A 25,062-nucleotide genomic window follows, 5' to 3' on the forward strand; every position below is an offset into this window, starting at 1 on the left:
GCACTGCCTTAGCCACTACACTGTATCATTATTCAGATTTCTGGGTCTTGTTGCAAATTTTTATGGTGTCCTTTAATGACTGTGGGGGAAATAAAAGTGGAAAGTTGAACAGCATCTCATAAAGAATGCCTGTGCCACAGAAAGACTATGCTGAACCTTAAAAGAACCCAGCCTTACTAAGAATGTAAAAGAATGTAAGTTTACTACCCACCCCTCCCCCACTATCTTCTCCCCCAACCTTAAATTGTATACAACATTAATGGCTCACATCAAATGTAACTGATCTGTAGAAAAGACTCTACAACCTGAAAACCGAGACAATGCTCGTACTTTTTTAACCTAAGAAAATATTAAATAAAAACTATTTTTAAAAAACCGCTCCCTTGAAATTCTGTGGCACAGAATTTCAAAATCAGCATACATGCTTGGGGCTGATTTTAAAATGATTCTCTAGTTCATATTGACCCCCTTTTCACTGAAACTGGCCAAATTCAAACTGTACAGCTCTTCAGAAATGCATGATTTTATGTGAAAGTGTATACTCTTGAAGTAGTAGTATAAAGCATGCAAAAGCTCTTTTAAGTGAGTGTGCTGTTTGCTCAGTCTGTTAATGTGCTTTAAGTACCTACGCTGTTATGAGCTGAATAATTAGAACTAGAACTTTGTAAGTTCAGGATGCAATTTCACAACTCTGAAAGAAAACATGCTTGTTAAATTACACTCCATTCTTGTTCCCTCTCTGAATATTTATCCAAGGTTAATCCCACAAGCTCACTCCAACATAAACTTGTACCTTCATTTCCTTCAGTCCCTGCATGTATTTTCCTTCTACATCCTGAATCTGGTCCTTTAACTCATTGATATCCTGAAGAAAATCGCAAAGCATGGTGTCAAAAAACCCCACTGAGTAACCACTGAAAACCACTGGGTAACCAATGACATTACAAAAATAGAATTTCCTAGTCATTCTTTTTACAAGTCATTCATTGTGATGAAATATATATCCCTATACCAATTATTTTTGCATGGTAAGACATGAGGGACAGAAGCAAGTCCCTTTACCAGCTTTCACCTCCAACAAGCAGCTTACCTTAATTTCTCTAATAGATGCTTCAGTATCAACTGAGATGGAGGTATCTCCACTGCCTCGCCGGGAAGAAGTTCCGCCTAGAGAGGCCAGCGTAGCTGCTGACAAGCTTGACACAGTACGAACCCCCTGGAACACAATCAAGGAGTGTTTACAATAAAAGCAGTGTAAGTCTTTGTCATAGAATCTAAGATTTGGAAAGTACCTCAAAAGGTGATTCAGTCCAACCCCCTGACCTCCGCTATCACCCCTTCAAGCTCTGCTCACAAAGGAGAACCCACCACTTCTGAAGTAGTCTGTTCCACTGTCAAACAGCTCATACTGTCAGGGCGTTCCTCCTAATATTCAAATCCTTTTCTTACAACTTGAACTAGTTGCGCTCCTGGACAGACTCAACGGCACATTAAAAATAATCCAAACTGCTTTCGTTTCCAACTTTAATTTCAGAACATGCTGGCTATGATTTGTATTTAGAGTCTTTTTCATTACCCAATATCCCATCAAAAAAGTGAAGGGTATGAAAGGGAGAAGATGGGAAATATTGTCTTAGTTATAAATTTTTAAAACTGTTGCTTAATTTCAGGATATTCTTGAATGTTTCCCACCTTTCATTATGGAAAATTTGTTAAGAACAGAAGAAGAGCCTGCTGCTGGATCAGGCCAGTGGCCCATCTAGCCGAGCATCCTGTTCTCACAGTGGGCGACCAGATGCCTCTAGGAAGCCCCAAGGCAGGACCTGAGCAAAGCAACAGTCCACCCACTCATGATGCTAAAGGGCTGTCCCAGGAGGATGGAGCCAGCTTGTTTTCTCCTGCTCTGGAGAGCAGGAGGACCTGAACTAATTGCTTCAAGTTACAAGAAAGGAGATTCCAACTAAGTATCAGGAAGAACTTTCTGACATTAAGAGCTGTTAGAGAGTGGAACAGACTTCCTTGGAACATGGTGAACTCTCCTTCATTGGAGGTTTTTATGCAGAGGTTGGGTGGTCATCTCTCATGGATGATTTGGGACCCCTTTCCAAATCTACATTTCTCTGATTCCCAACAACTGGTATTCAGGTGAACAATGTCTCTGACAGAGGAAGCTGAACACAACCTTTTGGCAAGAACTGTAGTGATTGATCGCCTTCTGTTCAGTGATATTTTACTAATCACAAAACTGTTCTTCATGTTTAAAGGCAAACAGAAAAGCTTTGATGACTTCATTTAAATTGCACCTGTGACCTGGTTTAGAAGTAACACTGTCATTTCAGCAAACCATGGTTCATCAGAGTGGGGGAAAGCACACTCCCCTCTCCTCCCTTCAAGCACCTGACTTGAGAGAAAACTTCCTGGTTTTTTGAATCACTGTTTCCTAGGATGTCCTAACTGAGAATCTGTGGCTTACACATTTCCTGCAAATCAGAATCAAGCTGTTCCTGGTTTACCATTCTGTTCGACTTCAAACACATGAATGTCTTCCTTCTTTATTCCTGGCCATGTATCACACCTGCCCCTCTGAGCAACAAGTACATGTAGTGAGATTAACTCTGAAAGCACAACCCCCAAACTATAGTATTCAAACTTATTCTTACAGCAAAAAGTGGGTATATATCGTGAAATATAATAACACCTGGATTTCTGAATACAGCAAGAATAACTAACTATGAATATATCATTGCACATACATGAAGTCAAAAAAGAGTCAATGGCAGAAAATTTAAGAGCTGAAAACCATCAAAACATTTTCAATAGAAACTCCAAAATCCAGTGAATCTTATTTCTGTTCTTCATGATTAGGAGACATTTCTCAATTTATGCCTGTCATTTAATATTGTGCACAGATACCTTTCCTCCCACACACAACCATGCCACCCATTCACTCTTACCTTCTCAAAGTCTTTTTCAGGCCTTTCTTCAACCTACAGGAGAGAGAAGAAAGAAACCATAATTGAACCACAAGGACCCATTTTCCCATCATGAGAGTGTCTTCAAACCTTTTCAGCATGACATCGCTGGCTGTATACAATCTTGGAGTAAAGGTGGTTATTTACTCCTAAGCAACTAAGCATGGAACTTTTGTTTTGTTTTGTTTACTTCAGAGACTAAAAGATATCCCTTAAAATTCATCCTCTTTTAAAAGTTTGATTTGGTTTTAAACAGGCCCCGTTGCATCTGTCAGGCACTTGAATAGTGTTCAAATGCTTTAAGTGACGAAAGTATTGAAAGCTTAACATGTGAACAGAAAAGACTGTGTTTACACCACTATGTTCTCCTTTAGATTTCATGAAAGTGCCACTTTCCCTCCACAGCCACCTGCTGAGTATCTTGTTTAAATGTTAGGGTTCATTATTGTTCCACAGGATGTGTACCACTTTAAAAGCCAGGGTGCATATCCTGACATAGTTTTTGCAGCTGTGTAGCAGGTGCTGATAAGTCTCTTTAATTAGCTGAATAAGGTGATTACAGTGTTTCTTTTTCCTTAGCATATATTAAACCTTGCAAAGCTCTCCCTCCAGTCAGCAAAGGAGGAGTCTGCAGTCAATTTAAAGACGCAAAACAGTAGTCAGTAGACCTGATCCAAGGAGTGTGGTGGAGTCTCCTTCTTTGGAGGTCTTTAAGCAGAGGCTTGACAGCCATATGTCAGGAGTGCTCTGATGGTGTTTCCTGCTTGGCAGGGGGTTGGACTCGATGGCCCTTGTGGTCTCTTCCAACTCTATGATTCTATGATTCTATGATTCTTTGCATCTTTTCAGTGATTCCATCTGTGTGGTCTAATCTGCACGCACCCCAGACACCTGACTCCGAGATTGAGACGTGACTTAGAAGGGAAAGAAACGAATAGTGTGCTTCTCACTCTTGGGAGACACACATGAAGTCAGAAGTGAAATACATGAAAGAGCCTGCAACCATCAGCCGGGAAATATCCTGTGTTGCCAGTGTGGCATTGCAAACCCACCAAATCCAGCCAACATGTGTGTAGCAGGTTTGTGGACATAACTGAAGGAATTCCTAAGCAAGTCATTGTTCCTTCTGCAAACAATGTGGAAGCGGCTGCCACCGCTGCTGCCCCCATGTCGGCCAAGGTGTGACTTAAGAGGCTGGAGCAGCTGCTGGTGGACAGACCTCAGTGCATCAAGAATGTCCTGAGCATGGAGGCACTGTTGGACCTCCTGGTCAACCTCAACACAGAGGGCCACTGCGACTCGCTACTCTAGAGGGACAGGTTTGCCTCTGAATTCCTTGCGTGGGAATGGACTGCCTGACTATTGAGAGTGATGTGGGCGGGCTCCTTATCAATTGTGCCTTGGAAGACTACCTGGAGTAAACATTCACTTTATCGCTGGTGGTAGGCCCAAGAGCTCCATCCTCTCCACCTGTCAGGAGCCGGAGTTGGGTCCGGCATAGGTCAGCAACAAAAAACATGGGTGTCAGTGAAGTTAGTTTTTTATTCAAAGAAACCAAAACAGTACAGGCCTAGTGATCCCAGCAGCTCTTCCCGATAGGTCTTGCTCCAACGAGGCAGCTGCAAAGACTGAAGGCCCCTGCCTCCCCCCAGGCCCCTCCCCTCCAGGGTCTTTCCCAAGCAGCTGCAAACTGTGTCTGTGCAACCAATCTCTGCTCTGCTCTGTTCATTTCTTGGCATATTCTACGCGGCCAGGGCGGAGAGGAGCTGGTCACAGTAGGAGGGGAAGACTCCCTGGATTCTTCAGCAGCCCACCTGAACTCTGCCTCTTGGCCAACCTCCTCTCCAGCCTCTGATTCTGCCTCTGATGCTGGACTGCTCTCTGCCACAGCCTCTTCCTGTTCATGAAACCCTGTTACCTCTTTTGCTTCTGACACATCCTCCTCTTGGTCTGATCCTTCTTTTCCCTTTGACCACTCCTCATCGCCCACCACCACTCCCCTGGCCCTGAGCCTTCTTCCCCTGGGGGTTCCCTAGCTGGTGCCCCCCCCACCGCCTCTGCATCCAGCCAGTCCATGACACCACCATGGCCTGAGGACCCCAGCTGGCTCAGCACCTGGTTGAGCTGGCTTAACAACAGGCATGATGAGTCTTTTATGTGTATTTTAATGAACTGAACAGACCAAAAGATTTTGAATCATGGGTGTGTGTTGTGAACTTAACAGTACTTATCTTACTTTATTTACTTGCTATTTTGATAATTTTGTTTTATAGAGTCTAAATGCTGTATTGATTTGTTAACCATGTTATACGACTTTTACTGTAATTGTGATGTTCAGCTTATTTTTTAGTTGCTGTTTTGTTTGCTGTTTAGATGGGACTAACACAATGTGTTACACCTGGGCATAGGAGCCAACTCCTAGGGCCTGGGTGTCTTCGCCACCTCCAATGAAATATTTGAGGGGGCTGCATCCCCACAAAGTTGATGGGCATTGCCATTCAAATGGCATGTGTGCACCACATCATGTGACTGATTATGGGGGCGGGCAGGATTTACCTGGGCCCCCTCAATATTTTATTCAAGTTGGCATCCCTGTACCTGGGGCTCACTCAGATGAGTCATTAGAAACTGTACTGTACTTGACAGTATAGGTGCTAGCTGCTAATTGGGACCAGTTGAATAAAGCACATGGCTCCAGTTCTCAAACAGCAGCACTGGCTGACTCTCCACTTCTGGCCACACTTCAAAGTGTTGGTGATAACCTTTAAACTACTGGGCAGCTTGTGAGTCAGACACCTGAATATCTGTCGTCTTCCATAAAAGCATATTCAAAGCTACTTGGATTAGACTAATTGAAATAACAAGATTTAAGTTGGCTAACAAGTCCCACTGATATCCTTTAGACTGCATCCAACCTATTATCACCACCAGAATATATGCAAATTTAGGATGGTATTTGCTGCTAGTCCTATTCAGAGCACACCTGCTGAAGTTAATGGACATGACTAACTTAGCCTCATTAATTTCAGTGAGTCTACTCTGAGGAGAACTTAGCCAAATACCACTCTTAATAAATAAATTGATGTGGAAATGAAATTTTCTTTCAGAAATGTTATTTTCTTGAACATATAAAACTGAAATGGAGTAAACTGAGTGCTTGTGGGAAGGCTTCTGTCTTCTTGTTCCGTTAGTGTATTGCTGTGCTGTCAATGCTTTTCCCAGCCAAATAACTTTTGGTGTGATTTTTAGCATTGCAAGAAGACAAACGGCAATCTCTGCTCTTCCTTGCCTTTGCCTCATGGGTTGTCCTCAGGCTTCCTATTCTTTCTTTCTTTCCAGAGCCCCCCAAAACCCAAATACTACTTTTGAGAAGCTGTTTTACACAGCACTTTCCAGCAGATGGAGCTCTTTGTAATTTAATTCAGCTCAACAGTGGAATTATATGGTACATTTAAGTCAAATCAGGCTGCTATCCTGTGCCGTTACTTTGAAAGAAATCTCATTGAGCTCAATGGAAGTTATTTATGAGTAAAAGCCCGTCTGATGATTAGAGTGCTGGACCAGGTCCAGGAATCAACACCCCTCCCCCCTTAGGCATGGAGCTCCCCTGCTGAGCGCAGGCCAGCCCCTGTCTCTCACCCAGCCTACCGCAGGGCTGTTAGGATAAAATGGGGAGCACACCTTGAGCTCCTTGGAGGAAAGGAGATATAAATGTGACAAATAAAAGGAAATGTTCATTTTAAATTAGATTTCATTGTAGTAAAGAATATGATCCACTTTGCTACACTGCAAGGTGACGTTTTATATTAACCTTTAAGAGTACAATTAGATAGTAAGAATAGCAGGGGTATCATAAACTTCAAAGAATAAACATGAACTACCTGCATAACTATGCAAGGAGAATCTGGGCCGCTTAAGCTTTTATAATGATCATCATCATTATTATTTAGAGTGCGATGCAATGGGGAAATAACCGCAGAGATCAGAAGAGACCTGGGCACTCTCAGCCTAACCTACATCTCAAGGTTGCTGTGAGGATAAAACAGGGGCAATGAGATGCATCACTTTGAACTCCTCTCAGCTTCACCTTCCTTACAGGGTTGTTGTGATGATAAAATTGGGGAAAGGACCATGTATATCAGCTTGAGCTTCTTGGGAGAAAAATAGTGTTGTTTTTTAAAAAAAGTTTTTTGAAATGTTAACTTTTACTTACTTATTTGTTTCTTTTTCTAAACAGTTTACAGTGGGTATAAATGAACAGATAAGGTTTTCACCATAGTAGCAGTACCATTCTGGGAAGAACATCAGCCTTCCATGCTCCTCTCCATGTCCCTCTGTCTAGGTAGCTTTGCCTTTTCATAGTTCTGATTTCAGACATTGTGATAAATCGGTATATCACCATGTTTAGCTGCTGATACGTCACAATGCTGAAAACCAGATATTGCCCAGGCCTAGTATAGAGTGCCACTGGGTATTGATCACTTTTACTGCTAAAACAGTGACTACACCAACTGAAGGTTATATATAAGGCTAGGATGGAGCAGCAGCGTCGTTTTTAAAACATCTGGATCTGCTTGATTCTGTAAGAGACAGCTCTGAGGCCATCTTTGCAATTCCAGTATTTCAGGATCTTTCAGAAAACATTAATTGCAAATTGCAAAATGTTTTCAAGACACATTCCAGCATCATTACAGACACAAAAAATAAAGGCAGCATTATATTCAATTTATAACAAACATGTAGTTGTGATTTTAAAAAGCCTTTACTACTACACTGTTGCTATTTCAATTGCCTAGGTATATTTTAACTTTCATTGTTTTATGATATGTAAGCTTGGAGTGTGAAGTATTTTATCAAGTGGCATGTAAGACACTCAGAATAGTTTCAAATGAAACTGTACCAAATGACAGTCTATGGCTTTGGCTAAAGTGTCTGATGGACTTAATGTATCAGACAAGACTCAACACTGGCACGCACAGTGCCACCCGCGTCCCTAGGGCTCATTACCGTATCTTTAATCATGAATTGGCTTGTTGTTGATAATATTAGAATATGGAAAATATTTTCTGAGACAACTGAAGTCTACAAGATAGGGCTGTGGTCTAAACCACAGAGCCTAGGGCTTGCCAATCAGAAGGTCGGTGGTTCGAATCCCCGCGACGGGGTGAGCTCCTGTTGCTTGGTCTCTGCTCCAGCCAACCTAGCAATTCGAAAGCACGTCAAAGTGCAAGTAGATAAATAGGTACCACTCCGGCGGGAAGGTAAACGGCGTTTCCGTGCGCTGCTCTGGTTTGCCAGAAGCGGCTTAGTCATGCTGGCCACATGACCCAGAAGCTGTATGCCGGCTCCCTCGGCCTATAGAGCGAGATGAGCGTCGCAACCCCAGAGTCGTCCGTGATTGGACCTAACAGTCAGGGGTCTCTTTACCTTTACTTAACTAAGTTTAAGCAATGCTAAACCTAGATCCTTTTCAGATGTTTTCTAAAGATCAGTTTCATTTGTTGTGAGACACTAGTGTTGCATGCAGTATTAGGTTGGGGAGAAAAAAGGGGAAAGAGGAGGAACCCAGGCAGTGGGAAATGGCGTATACATTTTTAAAATATACAAAAGCATAACTGTGGCTCCATTGTCTTAAGCAACCTGAAAACCAGCCCTTCTCTACATTGTGGTGTTCTCTTGCTTAAAGTGAAGAGCAGCTACTTATAACCAGAAAACCATCAAGGAAACATCTTCAACCTGAGTTACAAGCACAGGGCAGCAAACACCTATCTTAGCGGAATTTTCGTAACATCTACCGTATTTTTCGCTCTATAACACGCACCCGACCATAACACGCATGTAGTTTTTAGAGGAGGAAAATCCGTAGGCATGCCACCCGTAGGCATTCCCTCCATAACACGCACAGACATTTCCCCTTACTTTCTAGGAGGAAAAAAAGTGAGTGTTATGGTGCAAAAAATACGGTAATAACATTTGGAGAAGAAATTAGAAATAGAGCCCCAGTTACAGTACAAATGACCTGGTGGTTATTAGACTAGTTCAAAAGATCGCCAGTCGCTTTCCAACAGTAAATGAATCATAACTCATTAATCGCCCATATATTGCAGTGTTCTTGCTTCAGTAGAAATAGCCTTGGGAGACAGAAATAGAGCAATTGAATCAGGTAAAGATGAAGCAGAAGAGCATGCTCACCACAGGACTTGCACGAGCAGAACTGGCTCTAGAAGAAGCTCGAGATCCTGAGCCGAGGTAGCAACTGTACTCCGAAGGCTGCCCACAAATACCCCAAAAGATTGCATCAAACAGAGATGAGAAAAAAGAAGCATTAGGATAGTAGAAATCAGACAGATTTGCTAGCAATTCTCATAAGTTAAGAGCAGGATAGCATATGGCTACAGAAAGGCAGAGTAGATGTCCCCATGCTGGAAGTTAATAAACCAACCTAAAATAGATTCATTTAAAAAAAATTGAAGCAAAATATTTCTGTAGAATTAGATACTACCAGCCAAAATCTATGAGTCACTGCCCATGTAGTCTAGTGGCAGGTAAGTTTGTAGGATTGTGACAGTTGGTGCACTCACACCAGAGTTAAGATTAGATTCCAGTCTAGTCCAATAATCGTTGGAACATTTTGCATATTTTACCTAGAGAAGCATGAACTTCAGAAATTACCTTTACGATTGCGTGCTCATATTAAATCTGCTTCAAATAACCAAATTATGCTCTTGTTACCTCTCAGGTGGACAATAATGATACAAATTAGGGTGTGAAATTTATCAACACTTTTGCCACTAGCTCCAAAATTCAAGAGTTATTTCACATAAACTCAAGGCTTTCTATGTGCCCAGTGGGATTTCTCAACCTAAACAGTCTCCCTCCCCATACCTTATTACAAACTGCTCCTGAAACTACTTTCAAAAATAATTTACTAACCGGCATCTGGGGAGTCAGAATCTGTGCTAACATTGTAAGTGAAATGTTACCTGGGGTATATTTATTTGTTAACATTTTTATCCTGCCCTTGCTTGAAAGAACTCCGGAAAATATACGTGTTCTCCTACTTTATCCTCTCAGCACCCCTGTGAGGTAGGGTAGGCTGAATTCACAATAATGAATACCAGTGCAACAGAAGTGGTAGCAGAACAGAACTGTGTAAATCTACCCCAAAAATAATTTATGAGCTGGAGAATAAGAATGAGGGTCTTTGCAGATTCACTTAAAGTTTATGCTTGTCTGAATTCAATGCATAAACATTAGCAGCACTGACTGGATTTAGTCTAATGGCTGATTAAACTATACTGAAAAATGGGAGTTTTAAAATAATATTCCCATAAAAACACTATTTTCCCATTAAGTAGAGACAGGTAATCAAGGTTACTTTAAAAGTGGGGTACTTTGTGGGATCATAATATCACTTGCTGTAAGATCAGTTGCCAAAAACATTAATGCACTGCACACATATTACATTCCCTATGTATCTTGTGTAATTTAAGAGGACATTTAATGTGAAATATCCCTCACCTTCTGAAATCCACTATGAATTTCATCTCACAGAATGAGACACACACAGAGAAGACATATTGATGAAACCAATCCAGAACCTTGCTCATCTTTAAGAAGCATTTAATATGATCCAGTGATAATCAATGATAATCCAATCAGAAACTGCCTAAGCATTGATTGGTGCAAGTCCAATATCGTTCAGCTAGAAGCTGGCTGACCATACTGACATTCATTGAACAATATTCCACAATTATGCATACCATGAGAAAATTAACTCAGAACATGAGAGAGATAATTTCAACAGTATTTCATTTTTAATTAGTATTATTTTTAAAACAAAAACCAAACTGGTAAGTGAAAATTAGCAATGGAAAATCCACATCTTCTGCTAATCATTAGTAGAAAGCGTGAGAAAAATAGGATTTAACATTCCACCAAGTGTAGTACTGCAAAATACGTTTGGTCATTTAAGCATTACAATAAAAAATGATTTATACTTCCAGAGACCCTGTATAGAAGGGAAGTATAGTAGGAGGAAGAGGCTCTCATCTGTGATTCAAGGTTTTGCATCTTGCCTATGGAATTATCCCCCTTCTTCTCCCACAGAGAGCCAATTTCAAGGGGAGGAAGGAGGAAGGAAGGAAGCCCAGCTGCACACATGGAGTTCCCTGTGCAGGGTTTCCACTGACTGGGTTTGTTAGGTGAATCCCACCTCTGGCCTTGGATCTACATTTAAAATATTGTTGTTTTTATTTAAAGATGATAAATTGCAATTCAGATTTAAATAAAATAGTTCACACTGCCTGTATTCCTGTGATTCGCCAAACGTACTCTCACACAATTGTTAACTATTCCTACTTCCATTAAACCAAAGTTTGTTCTATCCATGCTGGCGAACTGCGGTTTAAGCGAGCTCCTCAAACCAATATTGCAAACTACAATTTGATCCTGGCTTGCGGTTCTAGTTTGGAGCACTTGCTCAAGCCACAGTTTCTAGTTTAGGCATAACAGCAACGTAACTTCATTCACTCTAGATGGAGTAAAACAGGAAGCAATGATTAAAGCCCCACATATGAGGGGAGCAAGGAGTGTCTAAAGCAGTTCGGCCGACTTTCATACAACCTGCAAGCTGCAATACATTCTCCTGCACTCTTCTAACTGAATACCAAGGGGAACTGAACACTGTTGAACGTTGCCGACTGATACCACTCTGACTTCTTTTTCCTGTGGGTCAACAGCCCTCTGTACAAATAAACAGGTTTAACAGCCTTGCTGCAAACCATAGTTTGGAGCAGTGGTGCCCAAACGGTTTTGGGCACTGCCCCCTTGGTTCCATAAACTCAACCCCAGTGCCCTCTATCTGACCGTATAAAAAGTATTATTCAGAATAGTGGTTTGCATAATCCACAAGGAAAGTTATGACACATCAGCATTCAAAACAGTAGCAATTAATTGCACACTTCAATTATGGTTGCCATATTTTAAAGAGCAATATGTCTTCTTTTTCCAGGAAACATCCTCTTTTTCATGGGTAGAGTTGTCATAGCGATCCAGTTAAAAGTAGAAGTCATCAAATGTGTCCTCTTTTTTGCTTTTCAAAATATGGCAATCCATCAAAATTCAATTAAAACCATTTAGTTCAATTAATTCTACAAAACTGTTGAATGTGACCTGATGCCAGCTTTTCTAAATCTTTTCATTTGCACCTCCAGTGCTTCCCTGCCACCCACTTGCCTCTAAGCACTCCCCTAGGTAATCCCACTGATTTAAGGACTATCAATATATTTTGGGAATGTGTTCTTATGTACCATATTGGCCCGAATATAAGTGTTATATCTGATATCTGTTATATCTGAAAGGGCTCATTGCACCATTATGAGCACCATTTGACACACAAGGAACAGCGTTTAGATCTAAACAGGAGGCACCTATTATTTCAGGTAGTTACAGAAAGTGGTCTTTTTAGAAAACATTGCAGGCAACCAGTGCTACACAAGCTACTACAATAGAACATGTTTTAGTACAAAACAAACGAGGCCAGCACAAAAATGTGGAAACCATCTTACAGGACGTGAACTAGAGGCACTATACCGACGATTCCCACTGTTAAAGTTCTCATCATACAGAGATGCCTACAATTAAAAAACAGAGTCAGAACAGTATTGGTAGATTTGGGAAGTTCAAAATACAGCAAGGTGCAAAATAAAAGAGACAAAGGAAATGGAAAGGAAGAAACAAAATAAATGTCAATATCTCCTACAGTGTAGTGCAAGCTGCATGCAAGGGAAGGATGCGGAAAACCCCCTGCAAACTAGTCTGAATGCATGCAGAATTAAAGTGAGGGATCCCACTCTTCACAGCAGGAATGTTGCTGGGCACCTTGTGCTCCAGCTGCATCTCTTTTAAACTGAGTACCCTGTAGGTATTGCACAACAATTCCTAAATGAATGGAAATCCTTTTACACAATTTCAAGTTTGAAACAGCTCCAGAGGGAAAGAAACAAAGATTGCTTGGCTCACTGGTAGATTCCTGCATACAACTGAATAGAAGGCAGAAGAGGTCAGGTTGGAGGCAGCATAGAGAAAATAAAGGTGCCACGAGGGGATGGAAGCAGGAATATGGTCTTGAATACAACCTGAACTGAGGAGCCTAAGCTGAGTGGTAGCTATTAAGGTTGCCTTACCGCAATATTTGCAGACTGGCTCCTTTCAACTCATATATTCAAAACAGGATCATTGTCAGTGTTGATTATTTATTTTTACTGATTCAAAGCCTGAGGGCTTTGTGTGGGCAGCAACATGTTTAAATAGGCTTCTGTACCAAAAGACTTAAGGATACACATACACGCTCGCTCTCTCTCTCTCTCTCTCTCTCTCTCTCTCTCCTCCTTCAAGCAACTGCCTTCTCAGCTCCCAATTGTGTTGAGAATAAATTAAGAGTGTGGAAATTACAAACTCCATCCATTAAAAAAAACAACCAGTGACAGGTAAGCATAATGCAGGAATGAATGAACGAATGAACCCAGTACTACGAGCAGCAACACTGTACTACAACTTTGAGAGATTGGCTTTCCTTGCAGGGTACCCAGTGATCAGTTTCTGTGCCTATCAAACTTATTTAATAACATCAGGAGCAAGTTACTAGAAACGTTATGGCCGCTGAATTAACCTTAAAAACAGTGCTTCCTCCCCAAAGAAAAATAAGTGCTGGAACTCACCATGAAATTGTCACAGTAAGTTGCTGGGTAACTTGGGGCAGATGCTGGTTTGGCAACAGCTGCATTCACTGCCCGCGAAGGTGCTAAAAACTAAGGGAAGCTGTTTTCCTAGCTGATTCAAGGATCACCCCTGGTTCTGGTGCAGGTCAAAGAAATGTGCCCTCACCTCGCTCATTCTCTTAGGTTCAGGCATCCGCTAGACCAGCTTGGAAGAGCCCTTGTGCAAACGGGTGTGCGCACGGGCAATGGTAGAGGCCTGCTTGGAAAGCTTAAAGCCCACCGCCACTCCATGGGAGACATATCGAAGAAAAGGAAATACAAATTGGCCCCAGCTCATAGCACGGCTAGGAGCAGCTAGGAGCGAGGTGGAGTCATAGTCTTTTATAAAGTGTAGACTTGCATATGCTGGCCAGTTTCTGTCTTGACTTGAAATGTTCATTTGGGCTTCTCAGAAGTATGCAAGAAGCGGGCAGGGGGAGTGCTGACCCACAATGGTGCATACCTGAGAGGTGCCAGAACTGTGCTCCAGCTGAACCCCCCCCCCCGCCCCTGCTTAAACATTAAACTTTGTAGAAGCCTCATAGATCTGTAAAGTTTACAGATAGCAGCCGTTTGATTTCAATGCCAGCTTTCAGAACCTTTATCCTATTTTCAGCCTACAGTTTTTCCACGACTGCTCTATTTCACAAATGGGCAGAAGACCTAAACTACTTTGGACACCGCAGTATTGAAAGTAGCGAGTTGTTACAGGGCAGCCAATTCCATATGGATAAAAACAATAGTTCCGAAGCAAACAAAGAATGCTGCCTTAAAAAAAAAAGGGTGTGAGAGTCCTAGCAGGCATTACCTGAGAAGAGTTGTGTGTGTGTGCGCGCGCGCGGGCGCGGTGGGAATGACCCCAAAATAACACCTACTACAATCTTCTGCTCCATGAGTTGCAGGTATTTGTTAGTAAATAAGAGGAGTTAGTCACTTAACCTAATCCTAATCAATTAGACGTTATAGTACTAGTTAAGTATTATTTCTCTTTTGTGACTTGTAATTTAAATAGAACAACTTCATTTAATTATTAAAATACAGTGGTGCCCCGCAAGACGAATGCCTCGGAAGACGAAAAACTCGCAAGACGAAAGAGTTTTTCGTTTTCTGAGCTGCTTCGCAAGACGGATTTCCCTATGGGCTTGCTTCGCAAGACGAAACGTCTTGCGCCTTTTTTAAAAAAACCACCAATGCATTCCTATGGGAAACCGTCAATACACATTGGTGCTTCGCAAGACGAAAAAACTCCCAGAACGAATTAATTTCGTCTTGCGGGGCACCACTGTAGCGTGAATATTTCAGCCTGTTTGTAGTAAATTTTGCTAAATTTGACTGCTTGGTTACATAATTTTAGTATTTGATTTGCCTTTAGGGTAAATTTACATACCATATTCAAAGAGTGAGCTAAGCTCACTGCTGTCATCATTCCTTCACTGTTTGCTGATTTATTGCCAAGATTCCTTGGAATTATGCTAAACTGGTGCCCTTTTATGACGCGTAAATGCAACAGGAGTTGTCTTGAGGCATTTGGAAGTATCAGGATATGCAAGGGGACAATGCCATTGAAATGACTAATATTTAATTGCTCAGAAATACTAGGTTCGAAACTGTGAATTACAGATGTTTCCCCATATTTGTTTTAAATGAATTCTTGCTCATGATCTGAGAAGCCAGTTTCTGGGCTTTTGTTCATGGCCCCCTCCTTCCTGCACCAGAGAAAAGGCTGCACTTTTCTAGGAGAAAATAAGTGATGGCGGAAGCTGCTTGATGAGGGCTGCTCCAAATCTGGCTGCACCCATTCATACATTATGGAAATAATCAAGTCTGTCCATTCAAATTAGCTATAAAAGTGACAACATAAAAACCTCTCTTAAGCTTTAGCAAGGAAAATTAAAATGTTGTTTGTGCATGTTCAAATAAAATAAATAAATAAATAAAAATGTTTCTGGCCACGGCCTTCATAGTTAATATGAACACACAGAAAATTACTGTGTGGTAGATGGCACTTTAAATTCCAAACATTGCACTCTAATGTAACTCTCTTAAAAACTTTCCTATCACAGTGGTACCTCGGGTTAAGTACTTAATTCGTTCCGGAGGTCCGTTCTTAACCTGAAACTGTTCTTAACCTGAAGCACCACTTTTAGCTAAAGGGGCCTCCTGCTGCTGCCGTGCCGCCGGAGCACAATTTCTATTCTCATCCTGAAGCAAAGTTCTTAACCTGAAGCACTATTTCTGGGTTAGCGGAGTCTGTAACCTGAAGCGTATGTAACCTGAAGTGTACGTAACCCAAGGTACCACTGTATATGTAAATATGTTTGACAATTAACTTGTGTTTAAATTAGGGCTGCCATAGCTTGAAGAGCGAAAAAAAGGACAACCCCAGCTGTTGCCAGTCCAAGCTGGGGAAAGAGGCACATGGGCACACAGGGCTGTCGCCGCACCTGTGTGCCTCTTTCCCCAGCTCGGGCTGGCAGTGGCCGCGGCATACAGAGCAGCCCACCCCCAAACCTGAGCTGCGGGCACCAGAGCCACCCACACCCAAGCCTGCACCTGACTCCGAGCCTGCACCACCCAAGCCAAAAAGCCAATTAAATATATTTTAAAAACCCAGACAACCCTGGAAATTTACTTTAAAATGTAAAAATCTCCTCGGATGGGCACGTAGGCCCACTAAAGAGGACATATCCGGGATTTCCCGGACGTATGGCAATCCTAGCTAAAATTGTAGCGCAAAGGAACAGCAGAAGTGGCAGGGAAGTACCATTTTTGCGGAGAGGTGGTGGAAGTAGAAGCTAACATACTATGTGGAATATTGAGGAGGATCCGCACCCTCCTTGAAAAATTTTTGGGGAAGCCCTCAGCCCACTGTCCTCCCCAATGGCACCCCTGGTTAGGAACTAGGGGCTTTCCCCCCAATGCATTTTCCAAAATTTAATACATACATCTTTCAATTCTCTTCATCTCATTTCTACAGACTTCCCTATCCATCCCTCCATGGCTTTCTACTTGGTCCTTGTTACACTGCATATCCATTTGATTCTATCCTAAGTGTTATTTACTGCTGCTCACGTATCTATCCCTACTTGGATATTTTTTCCTGGCTGTTGTACCTCTTTAAATATTCTCCAAACTATTTCCACTTTTGCCTCACCAATCTCTCATCATGATTCCTTATCATTAGGATTTAACATTCCACCGAGTGTAGTACTGCATGAAAAGGTCTGGTCATAAAACATTACAGTCAAACATGATTTGAACTGCCACAGAGACACTGCATGGAAGGGACAAATATAGCAGGAGGAAGAGGGTCTGATCTGGGGTGTGCTTCAAGGTTTTGCAGCTTGCCTTTGGAATGACCCCCCCCCCGCCCATCCCAACAATTTCAGCCTTTTTTCCTTTAAATGCAAAAGCTATGATGATGTCTCTTTTTTCTTTTTTAACATTACATTGCAATGTACCACCCAGCAGCTGGAAAACAGGCACAATTAGCAGACAGAAGTATTGTTAGCAGTTTCACAAGCAGCAACCGCAGGATTCTAGTGGGAGGGAAAGGGAAGATGAGCAGAACAGAGCTGACAGACACACCAAAGGCAAATGTGCATTCCATTCATAGAGATCACATGCTCAATGCACAGCACAAGTGACATGAACGGCAACAAGAAGATGTTTCTAAGATGTAACAGAACATGGTCAACATATGTGACATATGAAACAGATTCTACACAAAGGCAGAGCGAGAACCAACCCTGTAGCTTCTGGCTTCACTGTACAACAAGGAGGGCTGAGAACGACAAGGAACACAATCGGTTTTTAACGCACTTAGAAAACGAAGGGAGAAGGGAAATCTACTGCTTGTTCGCTGTGGAATTCCTTGTGCTGCTGTCAGTTACTACAATATATATGCTGTAGTGCAAGGTAAATCAGAATATGGCAGAGGTTGCCATTTCTGCTTAAATGGTCAAAACGTCAAAGCCAAGTAAGAGTTAGATGGCAAGGTGAGCAAACGTATGCATATTACACACAGGAAGGGAGGATACTATTGCAAAAGCACAACACAATAATTGGGATGCAGACATTAATCACAGAGCATGAATTTAAACATCTAGGTACAAGAGACAAAAACAGCTACGATACTCCGGCTTCCGTCTCAGCTACAATACAGTAATGGCAAAGGAAGCTACCTTGACAACAAACATAAGAGGTAAACACATCAACTTATTGGGACGCAGCTTTAAAAAATAATTGAACATTTGTAAGTGATGCAAATCTATATTTCTGGGGTGGAAACAACACACAAAAAACACACTGAACTATTAAGAAAGTAGATTGATAAAACTAGCTATAAACCACCATGCAAAAGTAGCTTAATTAGAAAATTGGAGGAGACATTTTCATAGAAGGCAAACATGTAGAAGTATCTCATAGAACATACAAAATTGTAGAGGTGGGGACACACACACTCTCACACACTACATGCAGGAAGAAAAAAACCAGAACTCTGACCAGGAAAAATACATGTTAGTTTCTGCATGCAAATTAGGCAAATTCAACCCCAGTGAAGGCTGTAAGGCTTTTAAATCAGTGATTTCTTTTTTTTTGGGGGGGGGGGAGGTATTGCAGGAATTTTTAAATCTATTCTATACACTGTACAATCTATTTTTTACTGATAAAATGCAGGTACAATTAAAACATTTATCTCTTACTTCCCTCAGTGGCTTTCAGAATTGCTAAGGCAAATATGATGAGATCAAAAGGATGACTAAATGATTAAAAATGAATAAATGATTCAGGACAGAGGTAGGACAGAGTCGTATGCTGTCTGAAAACTAGCATTATATTTTACCTTTTTCAAGCAGAAGTGGAAATAAAGATTTAAAAGGAAAACCAAGACGGCAGAGGGCCTTCTTGGTAGTGGCACCCTCCCCTGTGAAATGCCCTCTTGTCAGATGTCAGTGAGATAAAGAATTACACAACTTTTAGAAGACAGTCTGAAGGCAGTCCTGTATCAGGAGCTTTTTAATGCTTGATTTTTTAAATTATGTTTTAGATATGCTGTAAGCCACCCAGAATGACTAGGGAAACCCAGCCAGATGGGCAGGGTATAAATATAATAATAATAAAACTAACCTTGCGAATATTGGAGGTAAACAAAAGTATATGGAATCACTCATTTATTATAGCCTCTTAAATTAACAGGCTGAGGTTATACTGCCCAGGGGTAACTCAAATGTTCAACAAAAATGGCAGGGAGGAAAACTGACAGACCCGGTTTCCATTTTGGGAAGAAGGTTGGGATTTGGAAGGAAAACCACTGCAAGGAAGACTAAGGTCAGAGTAGCAGGAAGCCTGCATAAATATAAAAAGTTTTAAAAACAAGAATGAAGAAGATGTCATTTATTCCAAATCAGAGTCCTCAGTGAATATACTATCTGCTGTACCCAGACTGTGGGATCAGAAAGCATTTCGAATACCATGTTGCCCAAAACAATATTCTTGTGGAGTAAATAACTATCATTCTGTTGGATAAGGCGGTGTCTATTTCAGAAAAGAAAGATGCATATGTTTTAAATGCTGTTCCATGTAAAAGAATAACAAAAGTTTTTATCTACTCTAGTTTTCAGTACAGGGAACACCTATAATTTACTTTATTATCGTCTCTCTTTGAGCTCTTTGAGCACCTAGTTCATTTCAAGATGCAATTCTGAAACATAAAGAATGCAGGAAGATATATAAACTATTGCTTATTAGCAAGTTATTTCTATTTAGACAAAAACCATGCAACCAGGAGTTCAATAATATAGGCATTAGGGGTACTCACCAACTTTCCTCTAAAAAATAGTCTTGCCTTTTCCAGGCATTGAGTCGTTCCTATCTTTCTAGCTATGAAACAGAACTAGACTGGTAAGAAAAGAGGCTTGCCTCCACTACCTGAACACTCCTTTAAGTAGGTAGGACAAACCAGAATATTAGGATGAGCGACACACCCATTGCAGCTGAGAGAAGAAAAGTCGTCCCAGCCTTGTTTGAAGAGTACACATCCATCTTTTCTTAGTTTTATTTTAGGAAGCAATATGCCAAAGGCAGAATGGATCTCAAAAGGTTCAGTAGTCAGAATAAACACTGAATTAATTGGCAAACCTCCAAAGATATAATATATTCACTTTGGCCTATAAAGCATTCTTGTTTCTCCCATCATTCCATAGAAACAATGGTATTAACCCTTTCTGTTTTATAGAAAGGATACCCTGCTCACACCCAATGGTGGATTCATTGATATGAAAAGTTTATACTTGCTTGATAGAAGGCCGTCTTCCCCAAACTGGGGCCCTTCAGGTGTTTTGGACTAAAGCTCCCACCAGCCCCAGTCAACATAACCAACGGTCAAGGAAGATTGGAGGGGGAGACCTCCAGGTTGGGGAAGGTTGGTAAGTCAATTAAGGGGTCATGGTTCAGAACTAATTTCCTGAAATACTATTTCCTATGCATTCCTTCAGAACAATCTTCCGAGAGTGGAAAGGGTACAAATTCATTTCTTTAAGCTAAACTTTTCCCCAAATTAGGTCTATTTCATTTTGAGATTCCTGCGTTGCAGGGGCTTGAACTAGATGGCCCTTAGGGTCCCTTCCAACTCTCTGGTTCTGTGATTCATATAGCAAGTTGGTTTCCCTTTTCTGATTCTTGGTTATATTATTATTCCATATTTGAATCAAATACAGCAATTCTAAGTTATTGCTACAACTATTATTATCTGTATCATGTATACGTGTACTTGGCCTAGTTAGAGAAGCTTCAATAAACAGTCTTCTTCCACATCATATTACAGTAATTCTGGTAGGGCTAGTTGACAAAACTGGATGTGATCCATCTCACATCTTAAAAGGCTTGATGATTTTATGGCAGAGAACAGTATTAAACATTCCACCATCGTTTATCTCAACTTTAAAGATGAAACAAATTTTATCTTTTCCCCCAGGAGCATGTACCTGATCACTTGATGCCAACAGGTTTCTCGCCCATAAGTAGTAGTAGTAATGATGATGATAAATAATAATAATAATAATAATAATAATAATAATAATAATAATAATAATAATTTATACTCCACCCAATGAGTGGCTAACTTAAAGTATTTTTAATATACTGTGTTAGCAAGAAGGACAGAGGCGGGAACCATCCAGTCTTCACGTGTGACTTCTCTGTATGGTACTTTTCTTCCACACTGTAGAATTGCTCCTACTAAACTAGAATAATTTTTATGCAATATTGCATAAAATAATGAGTGACGCCAACAGGCCAACAATGAGTGACGCAAGATTTTCAAAGCTTGTTTTGCTTCTACAAAACCAGCCCAACTACACTGCGCATTCCAGCTGTAATATACACCTTCTTACAGTCAGAGTCATCACATTAACAATTGCAGTGCTTCCTTAAATATTGTTGGTTGTGTGTAAAGCAGATTTATAATAGTCTCCTCTTTGAACCAGCATCAAAGATTATTACTTACTACTAATCACATCTTACATTTGTTTGGCTGGATTCTGAATTCATTTGCGCTCTTCGAAGTATTATGATTCCCCCATAGCTATTTTTTTGCTTTGTTTGATCTTACTTTTTCATTCTTTTTTGTCCTTGGGGTATATAGACCTACCCAACTTGGTTGACTGCTTCATGCAACTGACAAAGTGGGGTTTGACAAATGGAAGCTTTTGCCACCATACATCTGTTGTACCTTACAAGCTAACAAGACTTCGTTGTTTTTGCATATTCTTAGTACAAGTTATCACCAAAGAATAAGGATGGTACATTAAGAAGCCTGCCTAATTATTGCTTTCATAACAAACAAAATGTAAGAATTAAAAAATCTACTAACCCTACTAGATTTTCTACTCTGGGATGAACCATACATATCTTCTTCGTAACCATTTGTCTGTCGTAAGAGGGAAGGGGAGGGAGAGACAGAGAGAAAGGGGAGTAAAGAACTAAAACAGCCATATGAAATTCATTTAGAAGTAGCATCATAGAATTTGTCTATAAGAACACTAAACCAAACTTGAGAAGGAAGAAAGATCCAGCCTAGGCTACCAGAAATTCAGAGTCACACCTCACAGGAAGATGCTAAAAACAACAACAGTTTCTCATAATTCCTGTAAATCGGGTAATTCTTTAGTTATGCATCTATTTTAACAAAGGCAATATAATATCAAAGAATATAGAAAATTATTAATCTTATGTTGTTGTTTACTAGGGAGAATAGATTGCCTGGAAAGATTGAAGCAAAAAGAACATATGCATCTTTATTCACTGTTACAGACTTTGACCTCATCTATTCAGTATCCCTCTAATAAACAAATTGTGTGACCATAATTCAATGTGCCCACCACAATTGTAGTAAACCCTTCTTATTTGATCATAGTTATTACTGGTTTGAACTGGATCTCTTATCTCTTTCTGTCAAGGTCATGCTGACTATAAAAGTAAGGCCAGAAGGAGCCTGGGCTTCACTTTCTCTTTCTAGCTATCTTCCTTCTGATGTTCTGTACATAGTTTGCTTAGTGTTAAGGTTTAGACTTATTATAAGTTATTGTAAGTTTCAGTTAAGTCTGCTGCAACTGGATTTCTTATGGACAGTGCCAATCCTGAATGTATTGGATTTGTGACCATTATGTTAATTTGCAATCAGCAGCAGTAACGCTCTGCTGGATGAAATTCAATTGCCTCTGGTCTATTCTTTGGGAATCCTGCAACGTGTTAAAGTTTTTACTCTGCTAACTATACGTTGGAATCTGCTCTGGATCAATATTGAGTAGAATTCCATAACATTAAAAAAATGATTATTAGTATAGTTTTATTTTCACTAGCTTCATATAGAGCCGTGACCATTTTCTGGGATTATCCATGTCAGAACTCTGGCAACTGTATTCACTTTTAAGTAGACAGTGATAATCTGCTATAAGCTTAAAACAGAAATAAGTTTAATTGGTGTATGAAATGGAGAATTGACCAGGCTTTATTTGCAGAACTTAAGCCAACATGGCGGGGTGGTTAAGCATTAAGTGTCATTCCTGGAGTAGGAAAGGCCACACGCAAATCCCCACAGAGCTATTAGATTCATGGGGTGACCCAGAGCCACTTAGTCTCTCCGCCTTGCCTTCTTCTCAGTGCTGTTGTGATGATAAAATACAGTGGGGAGGAAATCTATGTATACTGCCCAGAGCTCCTTGGGGGGGGGGGGGGAGTGGAACAGAACTATAACAGAGATGGAAAAATACTTTCTGCAGTTAGCCTGCACTGGCTAAAATATTGTAAATGATTTCTCTGCCCTTCCACAGCAGCCTGCCTTTGCACTCAGAAACCCTACAGAGGCCTGGAACAGAGAGAAAAAATGTGTCACATCAACTCTTCTCTGTGTCACAAAGGAAACCCAGCATTTGAGCAATGCCTTACAAATCTTGCTCCTTCGATCAGAAGATGAAATGAGCATCACCACAAACACACAAGCCCTCCCCCACCCAATGAAGTAGCACTTGCAGTGGCTAATCAGAGAAGAATGTAAGTGACAGTACTTCTAATCGTATAATCATTACCTAGATAGGGCGCTGCTGTGCTGCAAGAAGGGAGTGGGTGAAAAGCTATGCTCACTTCTCCATTCCTTAGCAGTTGCACTAAGGGGTAAGTAGTCACCCATGTTACTCGTGTTACCATTCTGCGAAACATGGGGACCTTTCAAAGCAAAACGCCAATAGATGACCACTTCTACTCAGGTATAAGTCCTATTAAATTCAAGGGGTCTTACTCCCAGGTGTATGACAACAGCCTATTCTTCCTCCAAGCTGACAATAATATATTGTAACGTGAGTTGCTCTTCTCTCTCCCCATTGTCTAACAATATGGCACCACATTTTTCCTCTCAGATTATTATGGAAATACATGTTTTGAAAATAATGCATTTCCTCAGAAACACAATGTTATTCACATATCTATAGCACAAACATACTGCTAATATCACTTGTAAAATGCAGTCGTATCAATCTCTCTTTTCACCTTCCATATGTTACTGTTCTCAGGGGAAGATAGAACCTTTGAATACATACTGTTTTGAAGTTCATCCTTTTGGTCCTCTCTGTCTCTAATCCAGTCTGAAGCAAGAGGAAGAATGCAGAATGAAAAGGCTTTCAATTCCCACTTCTCTCATATCCACAAATGAAATAGAAATTTGGCTCTTAGTGAAATCTTAGCATTTATGAATGCATGTACATGCTCAAAGGATTCAGGAGCAATGTCACTGAGAAGATCTGCCCTTTTGCAAAACACAGGAATGCTCTCAAAAACCAGCTGATAAGAGTTCTATTATACTTGCCTACAAGGTTAATCAAACTATCTGACCAAACCACTGCAGTTAGGAAGTAAGCACAATGTCACAGTTCTCATGCTGCAACCACTGGCAGAGGAAGAGGAGTGCAGAGGGAGCGCACCGACCCTGGCAGCGCGATCCCAGTGGGGTGCCATCATGGCTGCCCCCTCCGCCCACGCTGGGCACCACGCCCCTGCGGACAGCACACCATGCCCCTGGGACACGCGCCAGCCCCGCCCCCACCTGCTCTCCGCCCCCCCGCCCCCCAGTGCTGGAGGATGAAGCTCCGCCACTGGCTGCAGCAGCACAATGAATCAAGTCTGGGTTGACAACAGGAGACAGGGGGAAAGGAACCCCTGAGTGACGTATGTGGCCAAGTGAACTGCAAGTTACTAATCACTACTTCAGCATGATTGCAACTTTAAGCTCCAAAGATCTGAGCTACTTCAATCTCAGCTGAATGCAGAATTTGAAATCTGTCATTATCCCAGCCATTAGAATCTCATCACATCTGATGACTCTCAAAATCAGGTTTTGATTCAAATTCAAACATCTGTTTGAGATGAATAATTTCAGATAAGACTTGGGGGTTGAAACATCATTCATCTAATTTAATTACAAGCCATGCTATTTGGATAATTCTGTAAGGAAAATGAAAAAGTCCAACAACTTAATGCTGACAGTCTCTCTTACTAAGTAAAAGTTCCAGGCTAAAATACAAGTGGGGAATCACCCCCTATAAACACAAACGTTTGAAATTTAAATTAAAAGCTATGCATTTTTTATTCATTGTAACATCAGGCAGATACAAATAATAATAGAAAAGGTGTCAGGTTTCCTAATAATGTTATATAGTGGAACCTTGGGTTGCAGACGTAATCCATGATGGAGGCACGTCCACAACCCGCAGTGTTCGTAACCTGCAGCACAGCGTCTGTGCATGCGCGTGACGCAATTTAGCACTTCTGCGCATGCG

General features: G+C 41.0%; 1 protein-coding gene across 36 annotated transcripts in view; it reads right to left on the reverse strand.

Annotated features, from left to right (window-relative positions):
• LRRFIP1 (LRR binding FLII interacting protein 1) overlaps positions 1-25,062 on the reverse strand; it is a 93,364-nt gene that overhangs the window by 25,584 nt on the left and 42,718 nt on the right. For 7 of the 36 annotated variants that reach the window (XM_083400672.1, XM_083400670.1, XM_083400669.1 and 4 more), the window contains 8 exons: positions 23,827-23,871; positions 21,606-21,662; positions 19,001-19,081; positions 12,542-12,607; positions 9,165-9,242; positions 2,955-2,987; positions 1,091-1,216; positions 794-865 (listed from right to left, as the gene is read on the reverse strand). In XM_083400672.1, coding sequence (XP_083256798.1) covers positions 794-865; positions 1,091-1,216; positions 2,955-2,987; positions 9,165-9,242; positions 12,542-12,607; positions 19,001-19,081; positions 21,606-21,662; positions 23,827-23,871 — 558 coding nt within the window. The remainder of the gene's footprint in view (positions 1-793; positions 866-1,090; positions 1,217-2,954; positions 2,988-9,164; positions 9,243-12,541; positions 12,608-19,000; positions 19,082-21,605; positions 21,663-23,826; positions 23,872-25,062) is intronic. The other 29 variants (XM_083400658.1, XM_083400649.1, XM_083400668.1 and 26 more) reach the window with 12 other exon arrangements.

The sequence above is a fragment of the Podarcis tiliguerta genome (assembly GCF_965153285.1).
Source record: "Podarcis tiliguerta genome assembly, chromosome: 1".
NCBI classification, from domain to species: domain Eukaryota; kingdom Metazoa; phylum Chordata; class Lepidosauria; order Squamata; family Lacertidae; genus Podarcis; species Podarcis tiliguerta.